The following is a 23,696-nucleotide window of genomic DNA, read 5'->3' as shown; positions in this document are numbered from 1 at the left end:
CCTTCTCGTACGCTACAATATTATCTGCAAACAATTGCTGCCACCCTCTCTGTCAGATTATATGTACGCATAGGAAACAATAGCGACCCCATCACACTTCCCTGGCGTGCTCCTGACGATACCCTTGTCTCTCACCGTCGCGGGCAACACACTCATTTCTATTGCTTAAGAAGTCTTCGAGCCATGAATCTACAGTTTACTGATAAAATTCTGACAGACAAAATGTCTTTACTCTGAACGCTGTCTGATTTCGCTACCTGCGTATCGACAGGCAAGTGTTCATCAAAGTACATAACTACCGCCTTGCCTACAAAACACCCATGTGTCATTTAGAAATCTGGATCGGTACAGGAGGTCTGTTCGGGAAGCCGAAGTCGTTAAGTCATCCGCTCGCGACAAGTTAGGGTCCCGGTCCGGTATGAATTGTCATGTGTTGCAAACACCTGATGTCAATGCACCTACGCAACTTGAGAACTTACACAGCCAGAAGATTATGATAACCGACCTGCTATAGATATAAATCCGTCTGGGAGATAGCAGCGTCACCTGGCGAAGAATGACTGCTAGTAAGAGACGCGGTGCATGTAGTATCAGTAGGAGTGCTGTCCGTCTGTAGAACGTGACATCTGAGTTTAACTGAGGGCAGATTGTGATGGCCTGGAGGCTTGGCCCGAACTTTTCGGAAACTGCGCGACTTGTTTGGTGTTTGGGGAGTACTGTAGTGAGCGTCTTCCACGTGGCGAAATCAGAGTGACACCACGTCCACGTGTCGTGGGGCTGGGCGACGGGTTGCTCCTTACAGATGTCGGGCGTCGTTGGCTGGAAAGACTGGTAAACAGGACAGGTGGCGAACTGTGGCGCAACTAACATCAGACTTTGATACTGGGCAGAGTATAAGCGTGTCTGAACACATAGAGCACCGAACACTGGTAACTGTGGGCCTTCGCCGCCGCCAACCCACCAAGAAATCGGCAGAAAGCGGCTGAAATGGCACGTCAACTTCGGTTCAAATGGTTCAAATGGCCCTGAGCACTATGGGACTAAACTTCTGAGGTCATCAGTCCCCTAGAACTTAGAACTGCTTAAACCTAACTAACCTAAGGACACCACACACATCCATGCCCGAGGCAGGATTCGAACCTGCGACCGTAGCGGTCGCGCGGTTCCAGACTGAAGCGCCTAGAACCGCTCGGCCACACCGGCCGGCGTCAACATCGGCACTGGATGTAGACGCAGCGGTGGATAGTCTCAAGGGCTGATGAATCCCGATACCTTCTTCACCAAGCCGATGTGAGTGCACGGATCCGTTGTCTTCTAGGGGAACAGCTCCTAAACAACTGTACTGTGGTACGGAGACAAACTGGCCCCGGCTCCATTATGCTCTGCGGAACATCCACGAGGGCATCCATAGGTCCGGTGGAGCTCTTGCAAAACACCATGATGACAAAGGAGTGACATACAATCCTTACAGACCATGTATACCCCTTCATGACCATCATGTTTCCCGACGAGTGTGGAATTTTTCAACAAGATAATGCGACATATAACAAGGCCAGGAGTGTGATGGAGTGGTTGAGGAACACAGTGACGAAATCCATTTGATGTAGTGTCCAGCCAAACTCGTCAGTTCTGAACCCGATCGGCCAACTGGGATGTCAGAGCTTATTGTCCCCCCTCCACAGAATTAACGGGAACTAGGTGAATTTTGTACGGTGCCACTTCCCTCCATCGACCTACCAAGGCCTCATTGCTTCCATGTCAGGACAGGTCGCAGTTGTTATCAGCGCCAAAGTTCTAGAGGACTGATGACCTCCGATGGTAAGTCCCATAGTGCTCAGAGTCATTTGAACCATTTTTGTTAGTCATTCCAGATGGGATGACATGTGTTTATCAGCCTATTATTACTACTTCGAAGGCAGGTAGCTCCCGATTTTTGCAAATTTTGTCTTTCCATTTTCTGTTGTCTCGATTATAGCCGGATGTACATGCTGTTGTAATATCAAGTTATCATAATTCGTTTCTTTCGCGGTGAGGCAGAAGCCTGGATACACTCCTATAAAAGTCGAATGGTGTGAGGAATCATAATGGCGTCTAGATGGGGTGTCTGCTGCGTGGGCTGTAACTTTTAAGAGATGTGGTGCGATCTTGGATTTGGATTGCGGATTTCAAATGGGAAGGAGGTCAAGTGATTCATCATTTCGAACTGCCTCCGTGTCAGGAATACACATGTGCACTCAGTTTTAGAACATCTTTATTTGTGTAGGAGTTATGACTTGTTAAAATTTGAAATTGCATTGACGTGATAAATTCTGTTTATTGTGCAGGTGATTCACTATGGCATATCCACAGCAGTAACGCATTGAAATTGTATTAATGAGTAGTGGACGAAGTACCACAGTAACTGCTGCAGACTTCAATGCCGAGAATCCTGACACAAATGACATTTCACGTATCACACTATCCTAGTTATTGGACAAAATTCTTCTGTGTTGGGCCAGTCATGCAGAGGACGTCCAAGATCGACCACCGATGAAGAGGCAGCACTGCAGGTGTGGGATCATTTGTGAAAAGTCCACATCGCAGTATGCGCCGGTTATCAGCAATATCCGGCGTCAGTCAGTGTTCAATCCTGCGTGTGTTGTACACACACCAATGGCACCCGCACATGTTACAGTTGCAACATCATCTCTCGGAGGATGACCCAGATCGGCGGGTACAATCTGCAGAATGGGCTCTAGATCAGTGTAACAAAAATCCTACAGCATTATCGTGACTGGTCAGATGCAAACCCCTCGGCGGTGGATCCCTGTAGAGATGTTGGTGGTGAAAAGGTGATGGTTTGGTGTGAGATTTAGGACAGGATAATGGTGGGTACGGCGTTTATTAATGGAACCTTGAATGGGGTGAGGCATAACACGCTCCGTGATCATGTGCTTCCAACGCTGTTGAACCTGCTTGTTATTTCCCAACCTCTCTCCAACGAGACGGTGCACGTCCTCACTATGATACTGAAGTTAGACAGTTTCTGGATGAACAGTTTGGAGATAATTTGATAGTTAGCGGGGAGTCCTAACGAATGGCCATCGCGGTACGAGGACCTTATAATGGGTGTTCAAAAAGTCTCTCCGCAGTGTCGTGTAATTGTCAGCCGCGCGTGCAGTGATATTGTATACCCATTCATAGGAGAACTTGTGTTAAGTGAAATACTGAACGGTTATTATCAACAGGATGGTGCAACCACGCATACAACTCGCGTTTCAATGTCACTGCTTGCTGATGTTTTTGGTGATCGCATAATTTCACAGGGACTTTGGCCTCCACGATCGCCTGGCCTAACACCACGTGACTTTTTATTCCGAGGTGCAGCGAAAGCAACTGTCTATAAAAACCGTCCAAAATTCATCGATGAACTGAAAACTGCAATATCAACTTTCAGTACCGAGCGAGGTGGCGCAGTGGTTAGCACGCTGGACTCGCATTAGGGAGGGCGACGGTTCAATCCCGCGTCCAGCCATCCCGATTTACGTTTTCCGTGATTTCCCTAAATCGCGCCAGGCAAATGCCGGGATGGTTCCTTTCAAAGGGTACGGCCGACTTCCTTCCCCGTCCTTCCCTAATCCGATGAGATCGATGACCTCGCTGTTTGGTCTCTTCCCCCAAACAAACCAAACCAATCAACTTTCTCTGTTTCTGGTACAGAAGAAATGTTATAGCTTGTGTTTGGAAAATTGATTTGACGAATTGAATTGTGTATTCAACAACAGAGGGGATAGTTTCAACATTTAATGTGAAAATTTGTAAGTAAAAATTAATATTCAATAAATTAATAACTTGAATTTCACTGAGTTTCATTTCGGTATATTCACTGCGGCATACGGCACGTACGGCTAACAATCATACGGCACTGCGGAGAGACTTTTTGAACATCCCTTATCTCTTTACTTTTATCTTTGGGGACATTGGAAGTCAGTTAGTGTATGAGGTAAGAATCAACATTGTAGCCCGTATTTGCTGGCACATTTAGCAGACGTGTGGCTCTGTTAACGCACAGATCCTGTGACGTGTGCAGCATGACTGGCAAAAAAGACTCAGATTGTGTATTCAGCACAGTGGAGGTCATACTGAGCATACGCTGTAATGCCACCTCTGACAAGAGTGCTGAAGTTCAACAGGTCATAATTCCTACACAAACAAAGATATTTAAAAAACAGATTCCACATGCGTACTCTTGAGAAAGCGGCAGTTCAAAAGTATGTGCGAATTTTGAAACAGTCATCATTCTCTCTAGTGCATCTTTTATTGTGTAGTCTCTTTTCATCCAATGTACTAGCCAGTTTCTTTAAATTCTCGTATTTCACATTCACCGTGTGTGATAAAATCTCGTTCTTTATTGTATTTGTCCAAATCAACCCTTCATTCTTCTCCACATCTGCATATCAAAAGGCTCTAAGCACTTCTCCTCGATTTGTGGCAGTGTATGTTCATGTACCACATAGGGAACCCTCCATACAAAGCACTTTACTAAAATTTACCTTTTTTTGTTAGTAAAATCAGCCGCATAAATTTGCCTCCTCCTGGAAAACTTTTATTTGTAGCGGCTAACATTGTTTTTATTTTTTGATTAGATGTCACGCCACTGGTTAGTTTGCATCATATGTACTGTTCCGGCATAACGACAAGCGCCGGCATGAAGATCAAGAACGATACAGCAGAGAGGGCTGTGAGATGACGTCAGCCAATACCACGCTGACTATGACGTCACCACGACAGGAGCGGCCTCTGCACGAAGAGAATATAAGCGACACACCGCCTAGCCTCGGCCGCACTAGAAGAGCCGTGACTTGTGATCCATATCAATTACTTGCATGGACATTGTATATTTCGAAGAACACTGATTATTTGCACGTCGCCAATTGCTTGCGACACCACCCTGTACATATGCAAGTTAAATATTGTCAATTCAGTTGCTGTAATAAACTCCATTCGTATGATTTGCTTGCGTGTTGTCTAGCTATCCGAGAAAACTTCCTAGGCACCCTATAAGAGACGAGTGGGCAAGATTCCACATGTACTTACTTTTTCCACTATCATAAATTTCGATTTTATCATCCACGATTGCGATGTGAAAATGATTACCTCCGCCTTCTACACATTCATCTTCTTCATAACATGCGTCACAGCGGGTATTCAGTTATTTCAACATTATTGTTAATTCTCTTTTCATTTTCAGTTAGTAACACAATGTCGTCAGCAAATGTAATGCATTTGCCTCTATATACTGCTATTGTCACACCACTCTTTTCGTGGACGCTGATTTTCAAAATGGTTCAAATGGATCTGATCACTATGGGACTTAACATCTGAGGTCATCAGTCCCCTAGAACTTAGGACTACTTAAATCTAAATAACCTAAGGACATTACACACATTCATGCCCGAGGCAGGATGCTGATATTAACGAAAGCTTTATGTAAGAGGCAATCAAAAACTTTCTGTTCTAAGGCAGTACAGTAAAAAATCGTACGACAATGAGAAAAAATCGCCGGAAGTGTGGAGGCAATCGTCCTGCCGACGCACCGTGTTGAAGATATCTTTTTGAAGAATACGTAACGGCCTGCTGCTCATCCTCATCCGGCAGCAGTCCTAGGCTCTTTAAGGTCTTTTTTAAGGTAACAAGGAGTGACAATGGCGTGGGGAGAGTTAAAGACTATAGGGCGGGTGCTCGAGAGCCTCCCACATGCCCATCGATCGGTGTCTTCTGTCGAATTGTGACAGCACAGAATTTGGTGCACCATTCCGCAAGGGTGGTTTTCAACTGACATGCTGCCCCATAAACACTCTTCATTCACCGATTTATGTTGACCGGTGTCCGATCTTCGGCAGGCCAGAACATAATAACACAACGTTGGCATATGGTAAGAACGCCATAGTTCACGTTTCCGCACTTACGACAGGCACGGAAAGACATGGCTGCCACAGTAATTCCTTGCTCACATGTTGGTGCTTATATGCTCACACTGGAATCGCGCTAAGTTGCGTAAACGCTGCAGGAAAACTGTTTGATCGCCCCATATAACTTCTAGTTTTACTTCATGAAAGAGGTACAAAAATATCTTACATGTCGCTGAACAAAAATGCTTTTAATTTTCACACCTCACATTGAAGACTTGTTGATCTGTAGATACAGATGTAAAATGAAACACAGGAAATGCAGAAACGTTTTGTGATACTGGTGCGCGTACCAGTAAAACAGACCTTGTACGCGTTGTGTACTCACGTTGTCGTTGTGGCTCCAGTAGATGTATGCTGGGGGTTCCGGGCTGTACAGGACGATGCACGTCAGGTTGATGGTACTGCCACGGTCTATGTACAGGTCTGGACCGCCAACGATCTCCGTCGTCGGTTCTGGAACAGAGGACGAGCACATTTGCTTAGTGACACAGATCTGAGGCGTAACCAAATGGGGGAAAACTATATACCCTAACCGGATAAAATGTTAACAATGGAGAAAGAGGAGATACAGATAACAAACTACGACAGCTACGTTGGACAGTAAATTATGCACCACCAGAAACTATTGCACCACTAGCCTTTAGAAAGACAGTTCAGCGACGAAGACAGTCCACACCTTTCCTTACGTGTGCAATATCCATCTGACGCTCCTCATTGATGATTAGATCCCACGGAGACGCGAAACTGCGTAGATGTTGATTGCTGCATCACCTGTTGTTGCTAATAGGTGAAGACATTGTGGAGAAGGTTGAGGCTGGATCAGTTAATGAGCAGTAGTGATGCAGTGGTATAGCTTGTACACTGCTGTAATCGTCTTGGGAGAGAAAGCTGCCTATAGTACACTCATCATGAAGATGTAGGAGAAGGAGCAATGCTGAGCCACCGAGACAGGTGAAACAACATCCTCTTCACGGTAATCTAAATGTGAGGTTCCAAATCATAGTATAAAAAAACAGCAGGAAACAGCACAGAACCACCTCCACTTTACCCGCTGCAGACGTGCAGCTTTATATGTCACTCTGAGCTCTGGACTTCTCCGAGGTACCCAACTCCACACATAATACATGTAAATTGAAGGTGGAGCGATGAGAAAGGAAAGGAAAGGGAAAATTGATTTCAGCTGCATCGAATCATTACGTGGAATCAGTGGCGACAAAAGAAACTTTGTGCCCGACCGGGATTCGAACCCGGGATGTCCTGCTCACTAAGCAGTTCCGTTAACCACTGCACCATCCGGACACAGAGTTTATCGAAACTGCGCGGATTATTTAGGAACGCTTCTTTGTCGACCTACATTCCCACCTGCCGCAACCTGTCCTGCCCATGTCCTCCTTACTTTCTACTTGGAGATCCCTGCAAAAGGTCAGACGTAATTGTGTATCCGCAATGAAGAAAGCGCATTAGTTGTCCATCGAGGCAAATAATGTCCGAGAGAACAGACACCACGCCATCACATCAAATACTATATTCGCACGAAAACTAGTTAGCCTACATTGACTGACAGCCAGATAATGTTTCTGGCGCTGGGTTGTAGCACGTGGGAGATGTTGGCCTCATTGCTGTTAAGTGTTTGTTCTTTTCTGTAATCTTCTCTAAAGGTTTGAAAAAATACAAAAGATGTCACTCATCTGCTGTTCCAAATGACACTGAGCAGTCTCTGCCAGGGACCTGGTCACAAGTAGCGTCATCGAAGTGTGTTTGTTATACCATCCGGCATTAATGAGTCTATAAAAGACGTTTCCACATTCCATCACAGATTAACCCTGTCAGCGTGGAAATGATACAATGTCTTTTTTGTGCATTTAGAAGTTCTCCCAAATAATTTACCGTAGTGTTTATCTGATATCATGAAGATAAACACAGATAACTTCCGCAGATTCCTTGAAGACCATTCTAGTCACCTACTGGTGATTCAAGTGTATGGTTAATCGCGGGTCCACAAAATTTCGTCCACTGTCAGTCATCACTGAGATAAATTGAGAAACTTCTGTAGTGCAGGAGATTTATCAATGACCCTCTGAAAACTGTGGTCGTTTACAATCATTAATACATCATAGAACGTAAACTTTATTACCTGTTGTCTTTGATTATTGTGGTTCTAATAATAAGTTGAAAGGTTGTCCTAAAAAGGAGTAAATCTTTTAAAAGTTTAAAGCTTCACGCCAATATTTTTGTGGCGTTACTCCAAGATTGGTGACTGATAATTTTTCTTTGTAACTTTGTTCTTCGTACAGTCCTTGTCACTGTACAGATTTAGGAGCTGCAGAGCATTAACTAGAGCATCATGGATTCCTTTATCAGTCCAATTTTTTTTAAATCCAATACACACTGCTTTTCTCTTCTAGAGACAGGCTCTAGTTAATTACTGGAATAGTGCAATGTCTCACGAAATTGGAAATAAAGGTGCGGCCGGTAAGACACTTATACGTGATGAATGCGTGATAGAATGGAATTGTGTTCCGAAGGGGTAGCCAGTACTGAAAATGAAAATTTTGACTATTGAGAGAACCATACATTTTGTTCTGATTGTACATGTCGCAGTTACAACCGACAGTATACCGGGAATGTGCCATTAAGAAGATTCGTAGGGCATAGTTAACAAACTACAGACGTCCCTCACTAACGTTAATTTGCCAGAAATATGGACCTTAACTTGTTACGCACGTGATAACTCTTTTACAGACTGACAAACCCATCTGCCATGTAACAGAACGAACATGAGTTATTGAAAAGTAATTAATTACGGAGTACTGTGCGCGCTAGAGACTATTTTATGCTGGAAGCTCCTTAGTGAAGAATGCCATATTGAGCAATGTGCAGCATTTCATGAGAGACTTCTCCCCACTCGCTGGTTAGACGAAATATTAAAACGAAGTAACTTATGCGTTCTTCTCTTTTGGATATTTCGACACTGTACAGTCTATTCTGAAGTAATTTAAGATTTATGGCTGAAGCTTTGATGTGGTGCCTCCATGAAATAAATGTGTTGTCTTTAGATCTTTCATAAATCATTTATAAAAAACCGAACTTTATCATTCGAGGCATGCTGCCACGGGATGGTAGATCCACAACTGTTCAGTACTGAGGAAACAGTATAACTTAAACTTTAGGTCCATGGAAATAACAATAATTTCCTTAGATAAGATGCCTTCAGTAGGCCTACAAAGTAATCTTTCAGACTGAAAGATTGAAGTAAATTACTGTAGTCTTTTGCACTAAGTTCTGTCTGGTTCGATATTTTGTAAAGTCACTAAATTTTCTGCTTTAAAAGTTTAGACACAAGTAAAAGTAGATCCTGCAACCTTTAGTAATGTTCCGATGTCTTGTTTATCTGGTCATTACTTATACATCCTTACACGTCATTTATGAACTGTACCAGATAAAAAGCATAAATTTAGCCATCATACATCGTTAGGTCGTCAAATACACAGAAAAATAACCAAGGCGTACTATAACAGGAATAACACGCATTCTGCAAGCCAGTTCGTTATCTTCAAAATTCAGGGCACTGTCAATACTGAAGTCTACGTTCATGTCCCGTAGTGGCACATAGTTATCAAAATACTTGCTTAATGAATCTATGAACACTGAAAAATTATTAATAAACACAAACCAATTTGTCGTTTACAAAGACACCGTATGAAGCGAAGGAAATCAGCACTGTACTTCAATGGTATGTGATAGGACGTTTAGTGTTCACGATGTATGTGAACGACCAGGCAGACAACGTGTCAGCTCTCTGAGACTTTTCACGGATGTAGAACTGTACAAGTTGAGGTCACGTCATCGACAAGTTGTTCATGAAAGCAGTGAAATTTGAATATGATCAGCGCTTGAAGCAAAGAGTGGAAACATTATCGACGTTTATAAATAAAATTCTATGCTCTTTTATAAAAGATCGACGATCTGTCACTAGAATGCGTCAAGTAACGAAAGAGAAAAGACTGAAAGACCACGTCTAGGTAGGGCGAGAGTATCACAGAAAAGCTTTTGGGTGAACCATTCTGAACTATAATAAGGATTTTGAGCTCTATTCTCAAACATTTATCTTGATGTAAACGTGGAGATTGAATAGACCATTAAAATAAATTTTCTGCTATATTTAGTTAGACGTAGAGAACTATTTGTGAATAGCTGGTATGTTTTAAAGGATATTCTATAAAATTATTTTCTTTTGAGTAGCTAGAACCGCCAGAAAGATTTTAAACTATTCTCATCCAAGTTAAAGTACGGAAAGTTTGGTGTACTTCAGGACTGTTGCCAGCAAAGGAAAATAATCACATTTTGTTTCTATTCCAGGGAGATTCCGTGAACTATTCTCCTTGAAGGATATAAAAGTATTTAATTATAATTTTGTCATTATAACCGCCACTCGACAAGTATCCTTCAGCAGGCCCGATACCATCAGCACAGACTGAACTTACTTCAGTGCCGTAAACGTTGATGTGTCTTTAAAATAACAATCCAGCCTTATTAGCACTTGTAAGCATTAAGTTAGCTTCGTTCCTCATATGACCGGTCTAAAACACGCCTCGCATTCCCTCCTTTATCAAGAGAGGTAATTGTAGTTCAAAGTAGGAAATAACAGAACACCCTTAGCTGTGAGAGTCGAGCTATCACAGTTTCAGTTTAACTTTGAGTATCCCAGTGCCATCCCACTTTCAAACACTGTTCGTCTAGTCCGACGAGCACCAACTGCAGGCGATTTCTCGTTATGTCTGATTCCCTCCGCCGTGGAGACCAATTTACTCTGCTCTGAAATTGCGCAAGTTCTCTCTCTTTTCCTCTCCTAGAAGCAAACAAATTACTTTGCTGCAGAAAAATTTCGCAACGAGTAATATTACGTGCTGCCGAGCGCATTCTGCTAATTGAGACTGCGTCATGAGGTCCACAATTTGTATTGCGAACACTGAGAAGATATGGTATAGCGTGTGCTGAAACGACTGCTTGTGTAGCTTTTTAGAGAGGTTGCATTATATTTTTCAAGAGCTACTTTCAGAAGAGTGTAATGGTGTCAGTGTAGTCTTTACTGAAAGATAAACAGTTTCCTTCTAAACATGTGCTGTATCGCCCCATATAAGACAATTTCTTTACTCTACAAACACCCGTAACCACACTAAACTTCACTAGCACGCACACACACGCACTCCCTCCCCCCTCCCCCCCCCCCAACACACACAAAATGACACTTGAATTAAACATCCAAGTACTTGTATAAATGCTGTAAATAGCCATCATGAGCGTCAAATGATTGTCGAGTTTCGATTTGAATTTCTTTTTTTTCTGTCCCCAGTCTTCTGAATGGTTTGATGCGACACGCCACCAATTCCTCACACGTGAGTACCTTTTCATCTAAGAGTAGCAATTGCAATGTATGTCCTCAGTTATTTGCTGGGTGTGTTCCAATGTCTCTCTTTCTCTACTGTCTTTATGCTCTACATCTCGCTCTAGCACTATGGAAATTACTACCTGATAAATTAACAGATGTCCTATTATCCTGTCCTTCTCGTGAGCACTTTTTATAAATTCCTTTCCTCGCCTATTCTATATCTACATCTACATCCATACTCCGCAAGCCACCTGACGGTGTGTGGCGGAGAGTACTTTGAGTACCTCTATCGGTTCTCCCTTCTATTCCAGTCTCGTATTGTTCGTGGAAAGAAAGATTGTCGGTATGCCTCTGTGTGGGCTCTTATCTCTATGATGTTATCCTCATGGTCTCTTCGCGAGATATACGTAGGAGGGAGCAATACACTGCTTGACTCCTCGGTGAAGGTATGTTCTCGAAACTTCAACAAAAGCCCGTACCGAGCTACTGAGCGTCTCTCCTGCAGAGTCTTACACTGGAGTTTATCTATCATCTCCGTAACGCTTTCGCGTTTACTAAATGATCCTGTAAGGAAGTACGCTGCTCTCCATTGGATCTTCTCTATCTCTTCTATCAATCCTATCTGGTACGGATCCCACACTGGTGAGCAATATTCAAGCAGTGGGCGAATAAGTGTACTGTAACCTACTTCCTTTGTTTTCGGATTGCATTTCCTTAGGATTCTTCCAATGAATCGCAGTCTGGCATCTGCTTTACCGACGATCAACTTTATACGATCATTCCATTTTAAATCACTCCTAATGCCTACTCCCGGGTAATTTATGGAATTAACTGCTTCCAGTTGCTGACGTGCTATATTGTAGCTAAATGCTAAAGGATTTTTCTTTCTATGTATTCGCAGCACATTACTCTTGTCTACATTGAGATTCAATTGCCATTCGCTGCACCATGCGTCAATTCGTTGCAGATCCTCCTGCATTTCAGTACAATTTTCCATTGTTACAACCTCTCGATGTACTACAGCATCATCTTCAAAAAGCCTTAGTGAACTTCCGATGTTATCCACAAGATCATTTATGTATACTGTGAATAGCAACGGTCCTACGACACTCCCCTGCGGCACACCTGAAATCACTCTTACTTCGGAAGACTTCTCTCCATTGAGAATTCACCGTAGAACTTTCTCATTCTTTACCTTAACAGCTCACCAAATTTCCCTACGTTCTTCTCCTCAAATGCTTCGATTCGCTTCTGTTCCGGTTTTCGCACACTCCATGTCTGACTACCACACAATGGTTCAAATGGCTCTGAGCACTATGGGACTTAACATCTGAGGTCATCAGTCCCCTAGAACTTAGAACTACTTAAACCTAACTAACCTAAGGACATGACACACATCCAAGCCCGAGGCAGGATTCGAGCCTGCGACCATAGCGGTCGCGCGGTTCCGGACTGTAGTGCCTAGAACCGCTTGGCCACACCGGCCGGCACCACACAATGCTGTGCTCGAAACGTACATTCGCAGAAATTTATCAAATTAAACCCTATGTCCATTGTGCTAGGATTTTCTTGGTCAGGAATGCCCTTTTTGCCAGAGCTAGTCTGGTTCTTACGTCCGTCTTACTCAGTCCATCATGGGTTATTTTGCTGCCCAGGTAGTAGAATACCTTAACTTCATCTACTTCGTGATAACCATTTTCGATCTTAAGTTTCTCGGTATTGTATTATTTGCTATTTCTCTTAACTTTCATGTTTCTTCGATTTATTCCCATTCCATATTCAACAATCATTAGACCATTTCAGCATAGTATTTCCATCAGTGAATCTTATCATCGATACCCTTTCACATTGAATTTTAATGATGGTTTTGAACCTCTCTTTTATTTCCGTCATTGTTTTTTTGCTGTACAGATTGAACAATTGGGGCGAAAGATTATATACATACCTTACACTCTTTTTAATGCGAAAACTTTGCTCTTTGTATTCCACTCTTATTGCTCCTTCTTGGTTCTTGTACATATTGCATATTACTCGTTTTTCTCAGTAACTTACCCCTATTTTTCTCAGAATGTCGAACGTCTTGCTTCGTTTCGCGTTATCTAACGCTTTTTCTAGGTCGACAAAGCCTATGAAGGTGTCGTGATTTTCTTCAGTCTTGCTTCCGTTATCAACCTCTAGGTCAGGTCTCTTTGGTGCCTTCGCATTTCCTAAAGCCAGACTGTTATCTAACAGATCTTAAATTTTTTGGCCATTGTTCTGTCTATTTTTTCTGAATAACTTGGATGAATGAGTAGTTAAGCTGACTGTGTGGTAACTCTCGCATCTGTTGGCTCTTGCTCTCTTCGGGATTATGTGTATGATGTATTTTCGAAAGTTTGTTGGATATCACCATTCTCGTAAGTTCCACACAGCAACGTGAATAGTCGTTTTGTTGCTGCTTCTACCAATGATTTTAGAAACTCCGATGGAATGTTGTCTGTCCCTTCTGCCCACCTTGATCTTAAGTCGTCCAAAGCACTCTTAACTTTCTGTTTCTAATAGTGGATCACCTACCTGTTTCCTGTCGACTCCGGTTTCTTCCATCACGTCAACAGACAAGTCTCCGTCCCGGAAGCCTTCAACGTAATCTTTCAACCTATCCGCTCTCTCCTCTTTATTTAACAGTGAAATTCCGATTACACTATTACTGTTACTGTCATTGATTTTAATTTCACGAAAGATTGTTTTGTGTTTTCAGAATGCTGCGTAACTCTTCCGACAATAACTTCTTTTTTCGATTTTTTTTGTCAAATTTTTGATGAAGCCATTCTGGTTTAGCTTTCTTGCACTTCCTATTTTCTTCATTCCTGCGCGACTTGTATTTCCGTATTCTTGAATATACCTGAACCGTTTTGTACTTCCTTCTTTCGCTGATCAGTTGTAGTATTTCTTCTGTTATCCATGGTTTCTTCGCAGTTACTTTCCTTGTAGCCATGTTTTTCTTTCCAACATCTGTGATTACTCTCTTTATAGATGTTCATTCCCCTTCAGCCGAACTGAATACCGAGCTTCATTATCGTAATATTTATAGCCTCAGAGAATTTCAAGCTTATCTTTTCATTCGATAGTACTTCCGTATCCGACTTGTTTGTGCTTTCATTCTTTCTGATTCTTAAATCCAGGTTGCTCTTCATTATAAGTAAATGCTTATGGTACGTTTAATATTAGGTAGCTCGGTGATTTCATCATTTACTGACTTTGTCCCAGTGGTTGAAAGAAATAAAAATTTCTTCAACTATAAAGTTATTCAATAAAGATAGAACAACAATGGCTCCAGGATCTGGAGTGTACCGAGGGAAATCAATTAATCATAGAATGTGTGTAAGTGTACAGTAGAAATTCTATGGTTTCCCGAGGGGTAGTCATGTTGAACAACCGAAATAATTTCCCAAGAAGGGCTATGTGTGAAGCGTCCAAGAAGACATTTATCTAGACACTGTGTGACCATCATGGCACTGAAAAAGAGAATGACTCAGGACGAAACGAAATACTAAACGTTCTTTTCTAAAAGTGATTTACAGAGGAAGCCCACACCGCGGTTCGTCCTTCAAATTGTCGAACGAACAATGAAAAGATAGATAACGAAATAAGTGACCAAGGGATAGAAAATCACCTGAAACCGCTCATCAGAGAAATGGACTCTGGACCCAACGGGATACCAGTTCGATTCTGCAGAGATTTCGAAAGAACTTGCCCCGCTTCTAGTAGCAGTGTACCGTACGCCTCTAAAGCGAAACGTTACGAATAACTGGAGTAAAGAATAACTCATTCCAGTTTTCTAGAAGGATTTTCGAACAGTCCCACAAAACTATAGGCCTAGGCCAGTTGTAGAATTTAGGAATTTTTTTTTAATTTTCGTGTGCTATGACATTTTCGTAATAACCAACATCGGTCCCAAAAGTGAATCCCAATTCACTCTGTTCGTCCACGAGATCCAAAAAGCAGTAGATACAGACGATCAAGTAGATACCGTCTTCCTCGACCTTCGAAAGGTATTCGATCAAGATACGCACTGCAGCCTAATGAACAAAATAGAGGGCACAAAATATCTGACCAAATGTGTACCTGGATTGCAAAACTTCTTGCAGACATAAAACAGAATGGCATTATGAACTGAGAAAGGTCTTCAGCTGTAAATGTAACTTCGGGCACACATCAGGGGGGTGTTACAGGACCATTATTTTTCACAATACACTAGGTCATCAAGAGTATCCGGACTCCTGGCTGAAAATGACTCATAAGTTCGTGACGCCCTCCATCAGAAATTCTGAAATTCAGTATCGTGCTGTCCAACCCTTAGCCTTGATGACAGCTTCCACTCTCGCAGACATACGTTCAATCAGATGCTAGAAGGTTTCTTGGGGAATGGAAGCCCATTCTTCACGGAGGGCTGCACTGAAGGGAGGTATCGATGTCACTCGGAGTTCCAAAACATCCCAAAGGTGTTGTATAGGATTCAGGTCAGGTCTCTGTGCAGGCCAGTCAATTACAAGTATGTTATTGTCGTGTAACCACTCCAACACAGGCCGTGCATTATGAACAGGTGCGCGATCATGTTGAAAGATGCAATCGCCATCCCCAAATTGCTCTTCAACGCTGAGAAGCAAGAAGGAGCTTAAAACATCAATGCAGGCCTGTGCTGTGATAGCGTCATGCAAAACAACAAGGGATGCGAGCCTCCACCACGAAAAACACGACCACCGCCTACGAATTTTACTGTTGGCACTACACACGCCGGCAGATGACATTTACCGGCCATTCGCCATACCCACACCCTGCCATAGGATCGCCACATTGTGTACCGTGATTCGTCACTAGACACAATGTTTACGCTCCTTATACCTAGCGAGGCGTCGTTTGGAATTTAGCGGCGTGATGTGCGGCTTATGAGCAGGCGCTCGACCATTAATTCCAAATTTTCTCACCTGCAGCCTAACTGTCATAGTACGTGCAGTGGATGAAGATGCAGTTTGGAATTCCTGTGTGATGGTCTGGAACACATTACGAACGGCGGTCTCTGTCAGTCAACAGACGAGGTCAGCCTGTACGCTTTTGTGCTGTTCATATTTCACGTTTGCACCTCATTATCATATCGGAAACAGTGGTCCTACGTATGTTTAGGAGTGTGGAAATCTAGCGTACATACATATGACACAAGTGACATCCAATCCCCTGACCAAGTTCGAAGTCCTTGAGTTCCGCGGAGCGCCCCATTCTGCTCTCTCAAGATGTCTAATGACTACTGAGGTCGCTGGTATGGAGTACCTGGCAGCACGATGCAGCTAACATGAAGAACGTATGGTTTTGGATGTGACCGGATCCTTTTGATCACATGGTGTATATATAAATGACATAGTAGATAGTGTCGGAAGTCCCATGAAGCTTTTCGAGGATGATGCTGTTGTATACACGGAAGTCGCAACGCTACAGAACTGTAGCGAAATGCGAGAATATCTGCGGAGGATCGACGCTTGGGGCAGGGAGTGGTGACTGACCGTCAACAAAACAAATGGAACGTACTGTTGACAGAAAGTCGTTTTTACTGTCTGATTAGACTATCATTGGAGGCAGTTACGTCCATAAAGTAGGAGTACACGTTCGGAGCGATCTTAAGTGCAATGACCACATAATATTAATCATTACTAAGGCAGATGCCAGACACAGATTCATTGGAGGTATCTCGAGGAAATATAGTCCATCAACAAATGACCAATACTTGAATACTGCTCTTTCATGTAGCAAGCGTGAAAGCTCTAGGAAAACCAGTAAACTCCAGTGGCAAACGCTAAAAGAGAGACGTTCTGCATCACAGTATGGTCTCTTGTTAAATTTCCGAGAGCTTACATTCCTAAAAGAGTCAACCAATATATTGTAATATTGTATAGATTGTATACCAGTCAGGTTCCTCTCAGAGTATGATGATAAAATAGCTCCATATTTAGCAGTTATATACAACCACTCGCTCACAGAAAGATCCGTACCTAAAGACTGGAAAATTGCTCAAGTCACACCAATACCCAAAAGGGGAAGTAGGAGTAATCCGCTGAATTACAGGCGTATATCACTAACGTCGATTCGCAGTAGGGTTCTGGAACATATACTGTATTCGAACATTATGAGGTACCTGGAAGAAAAAGATTTATTCACACATAGTCAGCACGGATTCAGAAAATATCGTTCTTGTGAAACACAACTAGCTCTTTACACTCATAAAGTAATAAGCGCTATCGACAGGGGATGTCAAATTGATTCCATATTTTTAAATTTCCTGAAGGGTTTCGGCACCGTTCCTCACAAGCGTCTTCCAACCAAACTGCGTGTCTATGGAGTATCGCCTTAGTTGTGCGACTGGATTCGTGATTTCCGTCAGAAAGGTCACTGTTCGTAGTAATAGACGGAAACTCATCGAGTAAAACAGAAGCAATATCTGGCGTTAACCAAGGAAGTGTTATAGGCCATCTAATGCTGCTGATCTACACTAACGACATGAATTAGGCAAAGCATTGGGCAATGAAGGTGATGTTAACTCTGTTTTCATTCGATGCTTCATATCAGTACACTGGTTATTTTTTGAACATTCGAACATAAGCCTTCAGTGGTCGATGTTTGGTTGCCAGTAGCGTTGTCCTTACTAGTAGCACTCTGTGAGAGGTAATGAGTGAGTCGAGTATGGGTCACGCCACTGAGCGGTCTGCAAACTGCTAATGTAGCATACAAATAAAGATACAGGTGATGTTGAATTTTAGAAATATGATTCGTTAAAGATTAATTTTTAGAAGTGAGAAGGTTTTCAGGTACTGTTGTTTCTGCACAGCTTGCTTGCGCGTAATGTATGATGCGTTTGAGAGACGGAAAGTCTTAGCAGAATTTTTTCTTTATTAGTTCGGGTTAATTAGTGTGACTGTCGAGACTAGATCAAATAAAATTATCTGTTCACATGGATAGTACTCAGAAGTCATAGATTTATCACTGCTTTGCTATTTCAGTAATTAATTTCACGCCAGAGCCATATTTTTAATAACAAGTAATTTTTGAAGATGATTATAATTGTTAAGGAACTAATCAAAGTTTCAGTACTAGTTTGTAATCCAAGTCCCTTTTCTATCATTTAATTAGTAAAAATTCTACCACCGATTCCTCACGAATTTTATCATGTGATTGTGTGTGTCACTGTATTGCGCTTTGTGGAGCACGATGATTGAAGCATGCACGTACTTGCATTGCACTTACGCAACGTTCTCTTTTCTGTAGTTATTTTTTTTTGTGGCGGTGTTCGTAGCGACAAACACTTGGCTGTAGAAATGGCTTACGAAGTCACCGCCACACTTTTAATAGCGGGCCGACCGGTCCGCTGGAACAGTGAACAGAAAGATGAAAGCCCAAACACTCAGATTAAATAAAAGTCGGTACTTATCTTTATTCACGAAGATACAGAAACAAGGTCGTGAACTCCGTGTCTACGGAAATCTGTCTAGTTCAAGTCGGAGCGGCTAGGTCAGCGTCGGCTGACGACAAACAACAACTCTGCTGCGATGAACACCCAACTGACTAGCAAGTACACAATTCGGTGGCGAGGATACAACTGAGCGGCGAATGCAGAACTGTCCTAGCGCTCGCGACTCCAGCGCTTAAGAAGCCAGAAGCCAGCGGTGGCGCGCGCAGACTTGCGGCGATTTCCTGTATCGCTGGCGCTGCTTATGCGGACGGCGTCCGGACTTTGATGCTGCCAACCTTTTGGCAGCGGGCTCGGGTGGCATTACTGGCTAGGACATAACAATTTTGATGCTGCGCTGTATGTTCATGTTTATCATTTTCGAGCAGTACCGGGTTTCCATTGTCACAGACGAGCTACGAAAATACGTTACAGCCAGTTTAACATTACAGTCAAGACAACAAGATTACTCCTACGCGTCATATTTCAGAATAAATTTCAAGCTCAGTTTAGCTGACGATCAGTTCAGTTTTCATTTATATTGCAGACAACCTTATTCTTACAGTGCCGATGCTACGTTTTCGCGTACATCCTTTATGTTTGGAACTTAATTAGTAAGTCTGTGTATTTAACATCACAGACCTGTTTCACAGATATGAATTCTTTCAAAATTCGATTTGCAGTTTCATGTAGAAATTTTTATTCTGTTAGTTTGTGGGTTGGAACTGTAAGTCGCGTATTGTGACGTTATGCAGTTTACGACTGTTGACAGCACTGCGCAATACAGAATTTCATAGATAGTTTCTTTAGTACATAGTTTTACATTTTCTAGTGATTTTGGTAAGTTTTTATTAAAATAGAATTACGCAATTCCGGATAGTTTTGGCGACTCATTTTATTAGATAGCGCTTACTATAGATATATACGAATGCTTTAAGAATAGGATATCAGTCCAGCTCACGTTTTAGTTCACAACATCAAAACAAACTTTTTTTATATTAACACGTTACAACTTCTATGTAAGTTACTTGACAGAATCTCAGTATCGTTGGAATTTGTAGCTTGCCATGTCATCTAATGGAGATCTAGCGACTACCCAGTTGCAGACGAAGAGAGAGGAAGTATGACTACTCTTGGACCCGTCAGTGAACGATTAAATCTGAAATCAGCACGTCGAGGAGAGATCACGAATAACAAAGTAGAACGATCACATAGTTAATATTCCAGGGAAGGCAAACCAAAAACTGTTTTATTGGTACAACGCTTAGAAGATGCAACAGGTCTACTAATATGGCTGCCTGCACTACGCTTCTCTGTCCTCTGTCAGGCTGTGCAGAATGGGATCCTTATAACATTGGGCTGACGAAGGACTTCAAACATATTAAAACAAAAAAACAAAAAAACGGCAGCTCTTTTTGTAGTATCACGAAATGGGAAAGAGTGCCATGGATATGACACTCGAGTGGAGGTGGCAACCAATAAGAAAAGACGTTTTTCGTTGCGGAGAGGTCTTCTCAAGAAATTTAAATGTCAAACGCTATCCTCCGTAAGCAAAAATATTTTGTTGAGACTCACTTTCACAGGGAGAATTGTTCATTGTAACAAGTACGAGAAGCCAGAGCTCGCTCGGATAGATTTAAGTGTTCGTTTATCGGTAGAGAAACTGAGTGAAAGTGACTCGATGAATCTTCTACCATGCACTCAAGTGTGAATTCAGAGTATTCATGCAGATGTGGACGTATATTTAGATGTAGACAACGTGATTGCCCGTTTGTCTAATCCATCCCTCTAGGGTATGAGTTCCAAAACTATTCCTCTGACGGGCCACTTTAAGGATACCAGTTCCTTTCCGGAAAACCGTACTCACTCTGCAGATTAATGAAATTAATACAGTTTTAAAAAAAATAAGAAAATATGGTTTTATTCAGTGATTGCTTCAAATTTAAATTATAATTTGTTAGACATAAATCATAATAAATTTCAAAAAAATCAATAATAAATGTCAGAACAAAGGCGTTTCCCTCGGAGCACTTCTCAATTACAAGCTGAACTCCAGTGTTCTGCAGAACGCAGTCTGGGGAACGCTGCTCTCGGAATAGGCCGGGTGTCGAGTAGCAGCAGTGGCAGGAGAAATCGGTGGAAGCCATCGAAAATTCCGTTGCTCATGAACGTTATCTGAGTCTGTTTAACTAGATGTTACAATGACGATGTTCAGAGGCTGTTATCACACAACATACCGGATTTATTGAAATACTGATGTTACTGCTCTGTACTGTTCATCATCTGTTTACATCAAGCCGGCCGGAGTGGCCGAGCGGTTCTAGGCGCTTCAGTCTGGAACCGCGCGATCGCTACGGTCGCAGGTTCGAATCCTGCCTCGGGCATGGATGTGTGTGATGTCCTTAGGTTAGTTAGGTTTAAGTAGTTCTAAGTTCTAGGGGACTGATGACCTCAGATTTAAGTGCCATAGTGTTCAGATCCATTTGAACCATTTGTTTACATCACTGAAGTTTTGACTAAATTCCACCTACGTCTGATGATTCGATTGTATCGTTTTCACAGGAAATACGGTGTATCGAAACAGCAGTGCAGTACTTCGTGAATCGATGTTTTTGGTAAGCTAATACGTAGCCAAATATATCTTACGGGGGCTGTTTGGAAAGTAAGGAACGACCTGTCATGAAATGGAAACCACAGTGAAAATCTGATGAAGCTTTTCAATGATGTGCTGGGCCGGGTCTCTACTATGCTCCAAGGTAGCATGACGTCGCTCTTCTACTTACTGACGGTATAGTGAGCCCGTAATTTTTTTGTCAGCAGTCTACTGACTGGTTTGATGCGGACCGCCACGAATTTCTTTCCTGTGCTAACCTCTTCATCTCAGAGTAGCACTTGCAACCTACGTCCTCAGTTATTTGTATTTGCTTGACGTATTGCAATCTCTGTCTTCCTCTACAGTTTTTCCCCTCTACAGCTCCCTCTAGTACCATGGAAGTCATTCCCTCATGTCTTAGCAGATGTCCTATCATCCTGTCCCTTCTCCTTATCAGTGTTTTCCACATATTCCTTTCCTCTCCGATTCTGCGTAGAACCTCCTCATTCCTTACCTTATCAGTCCACCTAATTTTCAACATTCGTCTATAGCACCACATCTCAAATGTTTCGATTCTCTTCTGTTCCGGTTTTCCCACAGTCCATGTTTCACTACCATACAATGCTGTACTCCAGACGTAAATCCTGTAAAGATATCTATATAAATAATGTCTCGTTTCAAGTATTGGTGGTGCAGTGCGATTTCGCTGTCCCACATAACGTAACTGTCATCCATTTCGTTCTTCATGACTGTTCTTGGTAGCACACTGCAGGGCCATGAAGATGCTCCTTCAGTGTTTTGGATGGAAAATATTTGATCACTCACCATACAGCCCGGTCTTGGCTCCCTCTGATTTTCATCTCTATTCAAATGAGCCACTGGCTATGAAGACAACATTTTGGCACAGAATACGAACTGCAGTCCAGCGTAGAAAATTGCCGGGCAGCACAATAGGCTGCCTTGTGTAACGAGGGTATTTGAAAGTTGATAAATGCTACGGCAGATGTCTAAGTCGAAGCGGCGACTATGTAGAGGGGTAGTGGAAAGTGTAGCTAATTGTTTCAAATAAAAAAGGTTTGATTGGCACTGTGGTTTGCACTTCGCGGCCGATCGTTCCTTACTTTCCCAGCATCCCTGGTATTAGGAAATGAAATTGTGTTCAGTATTTTTTGTAGTTCCAGCAAGTCATACATTGAATTTTCATGTGCTTTGAGTGTACGAATAGTTCTGAGTGTATCACCCCGCAGCGAAATTAGACAAAGTGTTACTGCCATCTCTTCACATACGTTTTGTTCTGTTGGGCTGTACCTTTAAACTTTTGTCAAGCAAAGTCAGAGTTTAAAAAAGAAAGCGGTTTTTCTTCTTATTTCCCAAACTTTGGTTTCATTTCGCATTTCTCTTTGATGGACGAGAAACAGCGAATGCATCTATTTACAGGGAAACATGACACCGTTTGATGCCATCAATCTCACTCGGCTGCTTCATACGTTTAGCACTACAGAACATTTGCCAGACACAGCTCCTCTGTCGTAGTTTCTTTATTGACAATTTCAGTTGCTTCTACGAAAGACGAGTTCGATGCTGCAAAATTAACTAATCTCCTACCTAACTTAATTAAAGTGGAAAACTGGGCTTCAACCTCATAAAGCGTTACAATTATTTCATTGCAAACAACAAAACGCGAAAAATGTCTTAGATGGGACACAAAATACAGCTTTGTGCACATTCGCTGCACATGATGTCAAAGACATCTTTCGGTGATGCTCATTATCACAAGAAGAGATGCACATGGAATACAAAGAATATCTTCTTATCGAGTCACAGACATCGTCAAAGAAGTGAACTGTAAAATCAAAAACTAGTAGTTACAACAGAGAAAAGCTTGCCTGAACAAAGTCAGCATGCATCATGTGAGAGAGAACAACGTTCATACTTACAATTTAGTAGTCTTGGAATTTCGGTCTGCCTATAGTCAAATACACTGTAAGAAAAAAAAAAAAAAAAAAAAAAAAAACGCAGCAACACGACGGAATTATCTGAATGGGACGCATATTGGCAGATGTGATCCTCATGTGCAGATGAACAAATGATTACAATTTCAGCACTATATGATGAATAATGTCCAGAGGAATACCAACGATTTATTAAAACTCAATTTGTGAAACTCTTTCTCTTGAATAAATTATGCAATTTTTCAGAAATTGTTATTATCTGTTTGCCTGTACATGTACAATGCATCTACCGATTTCCGTTCCATTCTGATAATTCGTTCGTGATGTGTCTTTTTTTGTG

General features: G+C 42.2%; 1 protein-coding gene across 1 annotated transcript in view; it reads right to left on the bottom strand.

The window, feature by feature from the left end:
* Positions 1 to 23,696, bottom strand: part of LOC124805143 (zwei Ig domain protein zig-8-like) — a 914,439-nt gene that overhangs the window by 81,165 nt on the left and 809,578 nt on the right. The window contains exon 4 of the mRNA XM_047265610.1: positions 6,277 to 6,404. Within this exon, the coding sequence (XP_047121566.1) occupies positions 6,277 to 6,404 (128 nt within the window). The remainder of the gene's footprint in view (positions 1 to 6,276; positions 6,405 to 23,696) is intronic.

The sequence above is a fragment of the Schistocerca piceifrons genome, chromosome 7 (genome assembly GCF_021461385.2).
Source record: "Schistocerca piceifrons isolate TAMUIC-IGC-003096 chromosome 7, iqSchPice1.1, whole genome shotgun sequence".
NCBI lineage: Eukaryota > Metazoa > Arthropoda > Insecta > Orthoptera > Acrididae > Schistocerca > Schistocerca piceifrons.
The sequence above is the reverse complement of the archived record's forward strand: the minus strand, read 5'-3'. Positions and strand labels throughout refer to the sequence as shown.